The following is a 14,509-nucleotide window of genomic DNA, read 5'->3' as shown; positions in this document are numbered from 1 at the left end:
CAGGATCATAACACTTCAGAGCAAAATTCAGGAAGACTTAACTGATTTAAGGACCAATATTTTTGATAAACATTATGCCAGCAATTTTTTTTTTTACTCAATTGTAAATTTCAGGGTGCTAAGCCCTACTTTTTTGTTTTCTGTAAGCAACTTAAATCCTACCTGGACACTCATCTTATATCCAGCAACTTTAAAGCCCTTAAAACTCTCTGTTATTTTTATAATGTTTCCTGATTTTGTAATCTGTAATTGTATTTTCAATTGTACTCACCCCTGACATTGATTTTTGTATGTTCTAAATAGAGAAGTTATAAATAAAGATAAGAAATAAATAAATAAATAGAGAAGTTAGAAAACCAAGATGGACACATCCATTGTTAGCAATACCAGTTGATTAAAAACATAAAAAGCAGCATTTTGATAATGTGTAATAATTAGTTTTCTTGTCGTAATGTTTGTTCTAATAAAAAGTTTCAACAAAGTTCAGAAGGTGGTACACTTAAAAAAAAGAAGAAGCAGTATTTTGCACAGATAATGCAAAATGTATTCTGCTGATGCACTGAGCAGCCATATTGGTTCTGAAGTTGGAGTTGTTGCGATTCCTCGGAGATTCCGAGTCAGAACTCTGACTTGGGAGGGTGTTTTAATTAAAAGTTCCTACTGGGAACTCAGAATTTCCAACTCCCAAGTACAAATGGAACGCAGCAGGACTACTGTGCTTGTCCGTGTTCCGTTTACAGCGCGAGCACAGAAATCATCCTGTCAGTAGCGGATTCAATTCTCTTTCATGGGCTTTTAATATTTCTTTTTAATATCAAGCACATCCCTTGACATCTTTCTTTATGCCATTACAACAAACAAACTCTGTAGCTGCTTGAATCTGAGTGCAGGTGTACTGTACAACAAACGAGTTGTAATTGGCTGCTTTTCTTCAGAAAGCTGAACTCTAGTGATGTGTTTAATGTTTTATCTATCATTTCACCCACATGCTTTGTTAAAGAGCCAGGTGTAGCTGACAAGCTATAGGTTCCCAACCGCTGCTTTATTCTAACGTGTTTTGAGCCGCTGCAGCATGAAATAAAACTCACAAAAGTACAAAACAGTGTGATGTTTATTTGTAAATCAATAAAAAAAAAGAGTGTGAACAAAATGAGAATGAAGTTGAGGACAAGCATGTTTGACATTATTGTAGAGGAACAGGTGCATTCCGGGAGCTGATGGTTAGGATACGCTGGACAGTGGAGGAAACGGATTCTGCTTGCTGACAACCAGCTTCTGGTGCTGATGGGAAATATAACCCTTGATGTGACCCTGAGATAGAGAGAAAACACGTCAAACCAACAGAATCACACTCATTCACACATAGCAGCAGCACTACAACTAAAACATGTCTGATCACTGAAATAAAATACAAAAATTTGATGAAAAACAAACTAAAAAAATCTGAAATGTTGCCTTCACAACAAACTGAAATAAGTGCAAGTTAAAGCACTAAAATAACTATCTAGAGAGAAAAAAAAAGCTAAATTTGAAATAAAATTAAACCCAAAGGGTCTGAATACTTAGGACCATGTGATATTTCAGTTTTTCTTTTTTAATAAATCTGCAAAAATGTCAACAATTCTGTGTTTTTCTGTCAATATGGGGTGCTGTGTGTATGTTAATGAGGAAAAAAAATTAACTTATATGATTTTAGCAAATGGCTACAATATAACAAAGAGTGAAAAATTGAAGGGGGTCTGAATACTTTCCGTACCCACTGTATATATATTAAAAAACTAATAAAAATGACAAAATATGAATATGCTAAATATGCTAATTCAAAACATGAATAATTCAGCCTGAAATTACACAATGTAACTTATTAATGAACTGTATCTGTATCACAGAATGATACACTCTAAAGCTTCAATCTGTCAATATTTGCCGTTTGTTTTGGAATTACATTCCGTGTCTGATGGTCAACAGGAAGTGACATGTGCATCTCACCATGTAGATGAGGTTGGCGAGGATGCACTGAACCTCATCGATGTCCACATCCTCCACCTTCATCATCTTCAGCGCCACCAGGAAGGCATCCAGAGGAAGCTGATGGGTTTTCAGCAGATGGTACCTGCAGACGGACGGACGAACGGATGTCACAGAAACCACAAACCAGATCAGAGCCATTTGAATGAATCACTCACACTTTCTTGAAGAGGTTCCTGTAGGTGATAATCTTCAGCTTCTCCAGAATGAGGAAGATGCCGCAACGGATGAAGAAGGTCTCATGTTTGACCAGAGCTTCATTGAGGAGCAGGAGGTTCCCCTCGCTGACACACACAAGCAGAGGATGATCATGGTGATCTACTGCATCCTCACTGTAAGCGTGACGTGTGTGTGTGTGTGTTTTACCTCACGGCTTTGGTGACGTCAGCGAACTGCATAAGGTCGTACTTCTTCAGCAGCTGATGTGTAGGCATGTGACCCTGAGAACAGAAGACCCAGTGAACATATTTCACGCACTAGGGGTATTATCAGAAACTACAACCAAATAGCTTTTTCATTACTTGAAATAAAATAAACATTAACTGTAATAAAATAAAATATGAAAACAACCTTAAACTTATTTAATTTCAGCTAATATGTCGAGGCAAGATTTCATATTTTAATTTAGTTTAAGCTGATGTAATAAAATAACAAACTAAAATTATTTAAAAAAAAGACAAAATATATTAATAAAAATGACAGACACAAAAAAATGACTACATTTAACTAAAATAAACACAAAAACAGTACTACAAACATAAACTCAAAACATTAATAAAAACTATTAATAGTACATTAATGATACTAAAATAACACTAAAATGTATTTACTTACATATTCATGGCAAAAAAAAAAAGATTATAGTAATAAGATTTTAAAAAGTCTTAATAACAATACTTAAATTGTATACAATAGCTTAATAATAATATTTTTTACAAACAATAAATAAATAAAAACACAATCTTTCAAATTGATATTTGATAAAAATTCTAATATTTTCCCAGGACAAACTTTTTATTTTTTATTAATGTACTCTTTAAATTAAAATATTTCCTCCTAGTATAATTTAAAGCACTCTAATAAAATGTTTTACAGACAAGGAAGACTTACAAAAATAAAACAAAACAAAAAAAATTACATAAAGGCAATTCTTCTCCTTTCAATAAATATACATGTGTAAGTCTAGTGTGAACAATTCTACATCTGGCATACAGTATATGCTCTGGTCATTTGTATTTTCAAAATAAAACCAATGATTAGATCTTTCAAATATAACTGGATATAATTTATGTATATATTCATTCCATTCACCACTTTTTGTAAATATAACATGTTAGTATTTGTTTAGCATCAGAAGTTCTTCCTGATCAGCTTCATCTGCCTGTTCATTTACAGCCAGACACACATGTATCCAAAAAACAACAACACAATACTAAAATCTAGTCTTTAAATCAGTGTTTCTCAACCCTGGTCCTGGGCGCCCCCCAGCACTGCACATTTTGTGTGTCTCCCTAATCAAACACACCTGATTCAACTCATTAGCTCATTAAAAGAAACTCCAGGACCTGAAATAGGTGTGTCAGATAAGGGAGACATACAAAATGTGCAGTGTTGGGGGGCGCCCAGGACCAGGGTTGAGAAACACTGCTTTAAATGGTCAAAAAGATGTGTTCATACCAGCAGCATCTTGACGGGCAGCAGGTAGATGAGGATAAGCCTCTTGTTCCTCTGACAGGAGCGATGGCAGTGCGTGAAGGAGAAGGCCAAATACTCCTCAGCTGGACACACGAGAGACAGACGTTCTTCATCACTGACCTCACATCATCATCATCATCACTGTCATGTACCTGCGAAGTCACACCTTGTTTGAAGTCACTGTCGAACATGGCTTTCCTGCCCACATAGTATTTGTACGTGACACGCTGAGCAGTGCTGTAATCGTCCTTCAGGTTGGAGCTGTCGATGGCGCGGATCAGCGGCTTACACAGGTGCAGCTTATTGATCTGGGACAAACATGACAACTCCACAATAACCTCATCATTCAAAACATGTCTGTCAAATGCAACAACATGGAAATATTACATGAAAACCTAAACTAAAAGAAAACTAGAAATGTTGCCTTGGCAACTAACTGAAATGAAGATGAAGCTCTAAAATTATTAACCGTAAATAAATAAAAACTAAAGCTGAAATAAATGTAAATTAAACCTAAAAAGTAAAAAGGTAAAAAAATAAATATGTATGTATGTATGTATGTATATATATATATATATATATATATATATATAATATAAAAATAAATAATACAAATTATTTACAAATTAATTAACGCTATAATACTGTATATAAGTACATAACTGTAGCATACATAATACTATATACAAAACTATAGTGTATATAAATAACAACACTGGTCAGAGGCAGAGAATGGTTAAACCTAAAACCGTAAAAAAATTGTTATTGAAGTAGTTGTCTAGACAACATTTCTCATTTACGTTTAGTTTAACTTGATGTATGAAAATAACTAAAACCAAAATAAAAATAAATAAACCGCAGACATACAGTATTTACAACCAACAGACAGTATTTACAACAAACTAATAAAAATGACAAATACACACAGCAAAATTACTAAAACTTTTAACTAAAATTAACATGAAAGCAGAAAATATAAAAATAAAAATCTAATTCAAAATATTAACAGAAACTAATAACAGTATCTCAGTGATACTCAAATAACATGGGCCAGAGGTCAGCTATACAGACTCTTACTTTGAAATAGATCTTGAAGAGCTGATTGATCAGGAACAACATTCCCCATTTCTTCGAGTCATCGATCCCAGCGCGACTGAAACACACAAATACGTCACATGACCATACAGACACACCACTGAGACTCACTTTATACAGTACAGATCCATTCAACAGCTGATAGATGACAGTGTAAAAGTTAATCACTTGACATGACATGATGTGATAGAAATGATCAATTTAACATGTACACTACAGTTCAAAAGTTTGAGGTGAGTACAATTTTTCTTAAAGTAATCAATCATTTATTTATTTTACTTTTTTTCCTTTTCAAATAAATGCTGTTCTATTGAACTTTTTATTCATCAAAGAAATAATAAAATCATGATTTCCTCAAAAATATGAAGCAGCACAACTGTTTTCAACATTGATAATAACCAGAAATGTTTCCTGAGCAGCAAAACAGCATATTAGAATGATTTCTGAAGGTTCTTGTGACGCTGAAGACTGGAGTAATGAAGCTGAAAATTCAGCTTTGATCACAGGAATAAATTCCAATATATTCACACAGAAAACTATTTTAAATTGTAATAATATTTCCCAGTTTTTACTGTATGTTTCTGCTTCTTGTGTATCTTGGTCAGAATCAGCTGTGGACGACAGTCAGAGGTGTGTGTATCACTGTGTGTGTAACTCACTTGTCACTGGCACACACTCTAAAGCAGCTCATGAGTTGTTCAGCTGCTTTCTCCAGCATGTCTCCAACCTTCCCCTTCCCCTTCGACTGCAGCTGCTGCTCTGCCTGCGCGCTCGCACACACACACACACACACACACACACACACACACACACACACACACAATGAGCCGCTGCTGTTGTTACAGATCCACAGATGAATGATCTCTACTCACATTATTGGCAAATATCCTAAGGTCGAGGGTCGCAGCAAACATGATCGGCAGTGCCCTGAAAACACAGTGATCATCAGCGACTGCCGTTGTGTTTGTGGTTTAATACAAAACAAATCTATAAGCCACATCTCACCAGTTCTCCTCTTTATGAGCCTGAAACGCTTTCAGAAATGATGTTCAACTGTGTTAAAGATCAAACACTGAACAACTGCACATCTAACATACAGTTACACCAGAAGATCCGACACAAAGGATATTGAACCACCACCGTCTGGCATTTGTAGGCCTCTACAAAGTCATGATTAGACACAGCGAATGTGCATCTGCAGAGGAAGAGACGAGATGTCAGACAGTGAAGATGCAGTGGAGATGCATCGCTGCATCATTGACGAGGAATCAGTACCTGAGATGAGCGGCCACCATCTCATCATACGGAGGCTCCAGCAGCTGCTGACACTTCTCCTCTGGACTGGACAGCTGCAACATGGAAATGTTTAGAGAAACAGGGTAAAAAGAAATAAATAATAATAATAAAAAATAAGATTAAGTGAAGTATCTAAATAAAAATAAATAAAAAATAAAAAACATTTTGAGTGTGCTAGGGGTCTATGTAAATGTTTAGAGAAAAACAAGACTAAACAATTAAAAATAAATACATAAATAATAAAAATTAAATTAAACGAAATGTCTAAATAAATTGAAATAAAAACAAAAAGTGTGATTAAAATAAATAAACAAAAATAAAACATTTTAAGTGCTAGGCAGTCCATGTGTATTATAAAAAATAATATTAAACCACATATCTAAATAAATTTAAAAATAGAAAATAAATAAAAATAAACTTTTTGAGTGCTAGGGGGTCCAAGGAAATGTTTAGAGACAGGGTATTTTATAAAACATAAGTAATAAAAATTACTAAATATCTGGATAAATGAAAATAATTTGTTTAAAATAAACAATTACATTACTAGCACGAGTAGAAAAAAAAAATAAAAATGTAATGTAATATAAACTAGATATTCTACAAATAATATTTTACACGTATTTTTCATTTTAATTCATCAGTTGTGTCTTTATATATGAAAACACATTTTAAAAGGGGGTCTTGATTTGGGCATCTGTGGCAGATGAAACACTGAAACGTCCTTCGCTGGACAATGAGCGCTCGACCTGTAGACGAGGGTTGGCCACGTGTGGATGTTTGAAGGACAACATCTCTGCACAGAACGCCCCGTCTCTGCTGTCTATGGCCTCCAGAACCTTCAGAAAACACAGACAAGAGCCACATTACATACAGAAGAGAAAGCATAGGACAATAAAACAACTATGATAGAATATATGACAGATAACAACTCGCTCACCTGCTGCAGGTACTGATTCAATGTGATATGAGCCATCCTGATCTCCACAAACACGCCGTTATGATATCTAGTGTGCTGCCTACTGAGACAACAGCAGCACTATTGAGTCACATTCACATCTGATCAGCAGAAATGCTGCTGCCTAAGCAGCAGAACATTCAATTCACACTAGAATACGAGACAAAACAAATACGGCCAGTTAAATCCATAAATGAAGTATTTAATATGTGCTATTAAACTCTAGTATTTGAAATTAGCTCTAGCGCAGCTGCTAATTCATTCATTAATTCATTCTTCGTTTCAGTAACCCTCTAAATTATCATGAAGCGTTACGATACAATAGCGTAATAAATATTATATTATATAAGCGATATTTTTTTGAGAAAATCACTTGTATTTATTTACCCAAATGAATTCACATCACTTCGCGCGTGCACCTCACTGCAGAGCCGCTAACGTCACAGCAGCACTTCCTGTTTACATGTGTGAACACGCAGCTGTGGATTCCAATTTGCACTTTCCATAAATGTAAATATTAATAAAATACACGAGTTAAAGCAGCATGAGCCCTTGCATAAGCATGTATTTCATTTTAGAGTCTCCATGTTTTTTGAATAGCACGTTAAAGGGTTGTTTATAATACTAATCTGCTAGGTAAGTTTTTGTCAATAATAAAATAATGCCATTTCAGTTTTTGCCAAAAGGTTTTCTTTTTTTTTTAATGGTTTCATTTACAATTGCAGACATGCACAGACAATTACAATTTGCTTTATTCTAAATATAAAGTGATGAGAGTGTCACATTGAGTTATATTAATGTAAATTTTTGTCTCAGTGTCATGTGAAAACTAAAGAAATACTTGTGTATTTAGTTTTTTTTATGTTTAGATATCTAATGTGTGAGCATTTTAGATGTTTTGTCAAAGAAGGCCTAAAGTATTTTTTAATTTTAATTTAATTAAATAAAGTTGTATTTATTATTTTATATTTTAGTATTTTCTTGTATTATTTTTTTGTTCTGTACAGTATGTGTAGCTTTAGTAGTGTGTGTGTGTGCTTCATTATAAAAACAATGGAAGTCTATGTAATGTCCTTACTAAGATAGCGAAACAAACATGAGTGTGTGTGTGTGTGTGTGTGTGTGTGTGGAGGTTGGATCCAGATCCAACTCCTCCCACCTTACATATACCTAAACCTACCCGTCTCCACCCCCTGATCCCTAAAGCCACCCATCTCCACGCCCTAGATGTGGATCCAACCCCGCCCCCTGGATCTTTGTTCTGCAGTGAGGGGCTACTGGATTATTTTGAAAACACAGAATGGGACATTTTTTGCACAAGGAGCTAATTTAGAGGATTATGCCTCATCAGTCCTGTCATATATAAAATTCTGTACTGATAAAGTGACTACAAGAAAAACCATCAAAGTGTTTTTAATCAGAAGCCTTGGTTTATTGGCAAGGTTAAAACTCTTTTCAAGGCTCGAGATACTGCTTTTAAATTGGGGGACATACAGGCGAAACGCGCAGGGTAAACTGAGGAAGGGCATCTGGGATGCAAAGTACAACTATAATCAGAGTATTGGGGCACATTTCAACAAAAATGACTCCCGTGGAAAGGGATCAAGGCTATATCACTAATTACAAGAGTGGTAATAAGCCCAACACGGACACTGCTTTCCCCGATGTCCTTAAACCATTTCTTTGTTTGTTTTGATGATGTAAACAACAGCCCTATCACATTTACTGCACCACTGTAGACAGAGCAAGTACTCATCAGCACCCACATCAAGTGAAGTCCACACTGACTAAAATTGACATCAAGAAAGCAGCTGGACCACCGGATGGAGTGCAGGGAAGGGTTCTGAAAGAGTGTGCAGAACAACTGACACATGTGTTAACCAATATATCCAATAACACACTTCGACAGGCTATTGTCCCCACTTGTTTTAAATCAACTACTATTATCCCTTTGTTAAAGACATTTACAGCAAAATGTTTGAATGATTACAGACCGATTACTTTGACGCCCATTATTATGAAGTGCTTTGAAAGGCTGGTACTGACACACATAAAGGCAGCTATTCCTCTTAAATTTGACCATCATCAGTTTGCCTATAGTGCAAATAGATCAACAGAGGATATGCCGTCTTAACTGCATTGCACACAGCCTTGACACACTTGGAGCACCAGTACTCTTATGTAAGGATGCTTTTTTATTGATATTCGTTCTGCTTTTAATACGATAATACCACATAAATTACAAAAATCAATTACCTAAACTTCAGCCCCTCTCTTTGCGGATGGATCGATCATTAATTTTTTAACAAACAGACCGCAGAATGTGAGGTTAGGAGACTGCACTCCCTCCACCTTAATGCTGAGACTGTTGAAGTATTCTGAATATAATAATCTTATATAATAATAATAATAATAATAATAATAATACTTTTTTATGCTGCTACCAGTAAGTTTGATATGTTCTGTATTTATGATTTGTAGTATTAATTTATGTGTTTGTGTGTGTGTGCACTGGTTTGGGTGGTTTATGAGGACACAAATTTGTATAATGACATGGGTATGACACAAAATACAGTTTGTACAGTATAAAAACCATTACGCCTATGGAGAGTCCCCGTAAACCACCAATACCAACAATGCGTGCGTGTGTATGTGTGTCTGTGTGTGGCGCTGTCTGCTGATCCTCCGGCGGCAGATTCGCTGTTGGTTTGCCATCTTGTTATGGTTCTCGCTGCGGACCAGTCAAAGTGAATATGGAGTTTATATGATGAATATGAAGAGTACATGATGAATATCTGCGGATATGTCTGTAGGCGTGTGTCGTGTCAATCCACAGCAGCAGCTGAACACACTCCATGAGGTTTAGATCCGGTTCCTTGGGTCTGGTTTTGGTTTATAGCTAACAGCTAACAGCTCAACTCTGCGTTTATTGTATTTCATGTGTGAATTCAAATGCACTGAGATCAAATCCAGCTCATGATGGCGGAAGATATTCAGCACAATCAGAAATCAAACTTTAACGGACTCACCAAATCAGCCAAATCAGGAGCGTCTAAGAAACTCATCATAAAGAACTTTAAAGGTGAGATGAACACAAAACTGCAACTACAGCACAAGTACACAAACTATCAGTAATTAATCACATATCTGTGTCAAAACATGTGAACTTCCTACACAGCACTGTCATGTAAAATGTGTTCATTTGGCAGATAGGGCTCACTGGACTTTAAAATCAAACAGAATATTATAAGCAGTGTTTTTATTATGTCTATTCAATAATATTATAAATAATATAAATAATTTGTGTTTGTGCATTTTACAGACAGACCAAAACTAACAGACTCCTACACTGAAGACACATGGATGAAGCTCAGAGATGCTGTCAGCGCTATTCAGAACAGCACTTCAATCAAATATAACCTGGAGGAGCTTTACCAGGTGAGATAGACCGCAGTAAACCAGATCATAAATCTATTCAGATTAAAGCCTCATATAAACCACCTGAGACGTGAGGATTTGAGATCCAGAGTCACACAGGGTCAATCTGTGCATTCACCTGTTAATGAAGCACTGCTACTTTACATTATTATATAGACATACACTGCTGCTCAAAAGATAAAGGTCTCTTCTGTTCACCAAGGCTGCATTTATCTGATATAAAATACAGTAAAAATCTTGAAATATTATTACTGTTTAAAATAATAGTTTTTTTGTGTAAAAGTTGTAAAATTACATTTATTTCTGTGATTTTCAGTTTTCAGAGCATCATTACTCCAGTCTTCATTGTCACATGATCCTTCAGAAATCATTCTAATATGATAATTAGCTGACTTCAAATGAACAACATTTATGTGAAATAGAAATCTTTTGCAACTAGGGTTGCAAAATTCCGGGAATTTCCAAGACTGGAAACTTTCCATGGGAATTAATGGGAATAAACTGGAAATTAGCAAAATTGCAGGAACTGGGGACTTAAATGTAGTTGAGAAAAAATCTTGCAGCATAATCTTGGTTAAAACAACCTGATTTAATGCAATTTCAGTTTAATTTCTACCCTACACATTGCTCAATAGCTATTGCTTAATTGGCTATTTCATTGACAATTTATGAGGTATAAACTAGCTCAAGCTGTGATGATCTTTCTGCTAGCCAGTTTTCTGTTATCATACAGAAGTACAGTACTGGTCAAAAGTTTGGAAACATTACTATTTTAATGTTTTAATCATTGCATATCTTTTGCTCATCAAGCCTTCATTTATTTGATCAAAAATACAGAACAAAACAGTAATATTGCGCAGTATTACTGGTACTAAAATTTAAAATAAATTCTCTTTTAATATACTTTAAAATATAATGTTTTTTTGTGATGCAAAGCTGAATTTTGAACATCATTACTCCAGTCTTCAGTGTCACATGATTCTTCAGAAATCATTCTAATAATCTTATTTATAATCAATTTTGGAAACAGTTGTGCTTCCAAAATTCAGCATCACAGATTCCCCCCCAAAAATCCCAAAATGTCATTTATAAAATTTGTATTAGTTTGCATGCATGTGAGCCTATGATCAAACTAAATGTTTATATTTATGTTTGTATATGATAGTTGTATACATTTCCCCAAATTTTCAATTAATTTCCATAAATTCCCAAAAATTCCCTGTAATCCATAAATTCCTGGTAAGTTTCAAACTTGGAATATTTCCAAAATTCCCCAGACGAAGTTCCCATGGAAAGTTTCCGGAAAATTTCCGGAAATTTATTGGAAGTTTTCCGCCCCTTTGCAACCCTATTTGCAACATTATAAATGTCTTTACTGTCAATTTCGATCAATCCATTAATGCATCCTTAGGGGCCATTCACATATCGCGTTTTTTGCGCGCTCAAGTTCGTTATTTCAAATGAAGACGTGCGGCAGGCGCGCTCATAATGGAAGCGGTCGCGACGCGCATGCGGTGCGACGCGCTCATTTTTTCCAGGAGCGGCCGCGCCACATCGAGATAAAAACATTTCAACTTTTCAGAATGCCGCAAGCGCACTGCGGGTCATGTGACAAGAACCAAACAATCAGTTTCATCCTTTCCCATAACAACATTGAAAGCTCAGCCAAGATGAAGGAACAGCTGATCATAGCTGTACAGGGATAGCCATTTTTAAATAAATTTAGTAGCTTGCTACTGCAAGCGATTTTTAGTGCTGCAAATCCATTTATCCTTTGCTGAAACTTCCGAGTCTTCATGGAGAGCGCAGGCCATAGTTGCTTAGCAACGGCAGATGCCTCCGGAGCGCAAGCGCCCGAACGCTTCTGAAAAAAAGCAGAAAGCGGCGCGCCTAGCGTTTTCCACGCGTTTTTAGGCGTGACATGTGAACGGCCCCTTAAAGAGTAAAAGTATTCATTTCTTACCCCAAACTTTGTATAGTGTATCACTGTTTATATGTGCATATGTGTGTGTATATATATATATATATATATATATTAGGGCTGCCACAATTCTCAATATAATATTGAACCGTTCAGTACAACATCCACGGTTCAATACGCGCCTGTGAATTGCGTTTTTTTTTGGTTGTTCGTTTAAATAATTCCCTTGCATTTTATTTCTCTCTGAATTGGCTCTGTTTGTGCCCGTGAATCTGGGCGCTAAGATGAGGAAATGACTTGCAATGAGAAGCGTTTCTAAACCTGTTGTCCAAAAAAAGAGAACATTATAACATGTTTTTACGCCACAACATCAATCAAATGTTTGAAATAACTTCCTTTTGTGATCTGATGTTGCTTCTTATCACCGAATGAGGCAGAAATGCTATACTGTAAAAAAAGGCTATGTCGATTAACAATGGATTATAAATATACTTAATTATTATAAAAATACCAGAGATGGCTTGAAAAACAAAAATAAACCATATATTGTCGCAGTCGTGTGTTTATTGTCTTCATGTTTCATCATTCAAAATGTTTCTTCTTTTTATTCTGTTATTAACAGAATAATCGAGTCAGTCTCTCGACATTACGTATGGTTAAATCCTTTTCCTTTGAAATGCTGAAGCCTGATTGAATCACTCTATTGCTCTGCAAGCAATTCGAGCATTCGCCTGATTGGTGGGCTTAGCCGCTATATAGGTGATGTCGGGCGCCAGTTTACCTCAGAATCTTTCTCCTTCACCTGGAGCCTGTTTCGCCGTTGACCTGCGTGATCCCCTCTTGTGTTCCAGTGGGAGAAGAATTATCCGCTTGTTAAGTCTGACGTCACGCATCACCGCTTCCACTCCAAACGCTCTATCAAATACCACGTGAAAACAACAAAAGGTGCTAATATACACTCACAATGTGATGTAATACTACCAAAAACAATATAATCCTAACCTTTAACTCCATACCGAAATCCCAGATAGCAATGAAAATATAAATATAAATAAATAAATATAAAAATTATTTGTGTTTGGGACGCTGTGAGCATGGAGACTGTAGTGTACACCGTAAGTTTGAAAACGTTTAACTTAAATGTTTAATATGAATAAACAGTGCTCATAAACGACTGCTGAGGAGGTAGTATTCTCAAGTGAAGCGAGTTGAGGCTTGGACCCAGAAACAGCGCTTCTTACGTCACCACTTAACAAGCGGATAAGATGTCTCTTCGCGGATACCGCATGTGTGGCAGGCCCGTTGAGTTTCTGGACATGCACACGGATTGTAGCCCACGCTGAGGTGGCACTGGAAGGATCAGATTGTCGAGTCTGCGAGGACCTGCCAATCAAGATTCCTTGTTCAAGGCTTGCCGTTGTACACCGAGAGACCGCAGATGGCCCCCACAATCGGTTATCGGCAAAAATCCATGCCAATAGTTTTCCGGGTTGCATCCATTGCTGGAGCGGCTGAGAAGGGACTGCTGTCATTACACAGTGCGAGAGCGGCCTCTAGTGGTTGAAATCACTGACAGCACGTGCTATTTGTTTAGACACGTGATACTGCACGCTGAACAGAGCGGGAAACTTCAGACGCAGATTTAAATGCAGCCGACAGAAAATCCTGCCGCGCCATTCACATAGTTTTCCATTAAATTACATTATATTGGTCCCGAATCGTTGTTAATGTACATAATGAATTGTGTATTGTGCATTTTCAGCAAAACGTTTGTCTTTCTGTGGCTCTAATAAAGTCTGTGTGCTTCATTTATAGAGCTATAATATAGGTCGCGCTTTCTCTTTCCGTTTGCTCCGTTTTTTAAACACCGAACCTCAAACTCATCTATGCCAAATTGTTCATTCTTGAAGTAAACTTGTGTCTGTTTGGTGATTAAATAAACTGTTTTAGACCGCTGCTCGAGTTGAGCGCTTCCGGAGTGTGTGTGATACCGGTGAGTTCTCCTAGACTCAGCGCTGCGCTTTTATTTTGATTAGATAATCATCAAGTGTTCAAGAATAGAAGAAGTTAAAGTGTGAGTA

The 14,509-nt window shown here is 36.2% G+C and overlaps 2 protein-coding genes across 4 annotated transcripts in view; one reads left to right on the top strand and one right to left on the bottom strand.

The window, feature by feature from the left end:
- Positions 1-1,099: 1,099 nt before the first annotated feature.
- pcid2 (PCI domain containing 2) lies at positions 1,100-7,548 on the bottom strand. Of its 3 annotated transcripts, none has more exons than XM_016441873.1 (15): positions 7,457-7,548; positions 7,052-7,133; positions 6,861-6,950; positions 6,094-6,167; positions 5,948-6,013; positions 5,824-5,865; positions 5,691-5,745; positions 5,478-5,581; positions 4,801-4,876; positions 3,890-4,031; positions 3,706-3,806; positions 2,395-2,468; positions 2,187-2,312; positions 1,990-2,113; positions 1,222-1,311 (listed from the first exon to the last, which is right to left on the bottom strand). In XM_016441873.1, the coding sequence occupies exons 2-15, from the start codon at positions 7,085-7,087 to the stop codon at positions 1,222-1,224; spliced, it is 1,200 nt and encodes a 399-aa protein (XP_016297359.1). In that variant the 5' UTR covers positions 7,088-7,133; positions 7,457-7,548. The 3 variants fall into 3 exon arrangements, with proteins under 3 accessions (XP_016297377.1, XP_016297359.1, XP_016297368.1); XM_016441882.1 differs by having other exon boundaries at positions 7,052-7,130; XM_016441891.1 differs by lacking the exon at positions 7,457-7,548 and having other exon boundaries at positions 1,100-1,311; positions 7,052-7,087.
- Positions 7,549-9,743: 2,195 nt separating this feature from the next.
- The window catches only part of cul4a (cullin 4A), a 31,002-nt gene continuing 26,236 nt past the window's right edge, over positions 9,744-14,509 (top strand). Inside the window, exons 1-2 of the mRNA XM_016441832.1 lie at positions 9,744-10,151; positions 10,392-10,507. Coding sequence (XP_016297318.1) covers positions 10,046-10,151; positions 10,392-10,507 — 222 coding nt within the window. The 5' untranslated portion in view covers positions 9,744-10,045. The remainder of the gene's footprint in view (positions 10,152-10,391; positions 10,508-14,509) is intronic.

Source organism: Sinocyclocheilus anshuiensis, unplaced genomic scaffold (assembly GCF_001515605.1).
Source record: "Sinocyclocheilus anshuiensis isolate Anshui unplaced genomic scaffold, SAMN03320099.WGS_v1.1 scaffold2063, whole genome shotgun sequence".
NCBI classification, from domain to species: Eukaryota; Metazoa; Chordata; class Actinopteri; order Cypriniformes; family Cyprinidae; genus Sinocyclocheilus; species Sinocyclocheilus anshuiensis.
The sequence above is the reverse complement of the archived record's forward strand: the minus strand, read 5'-3'. Positions and strand labels throughout refer to the sequence as shown.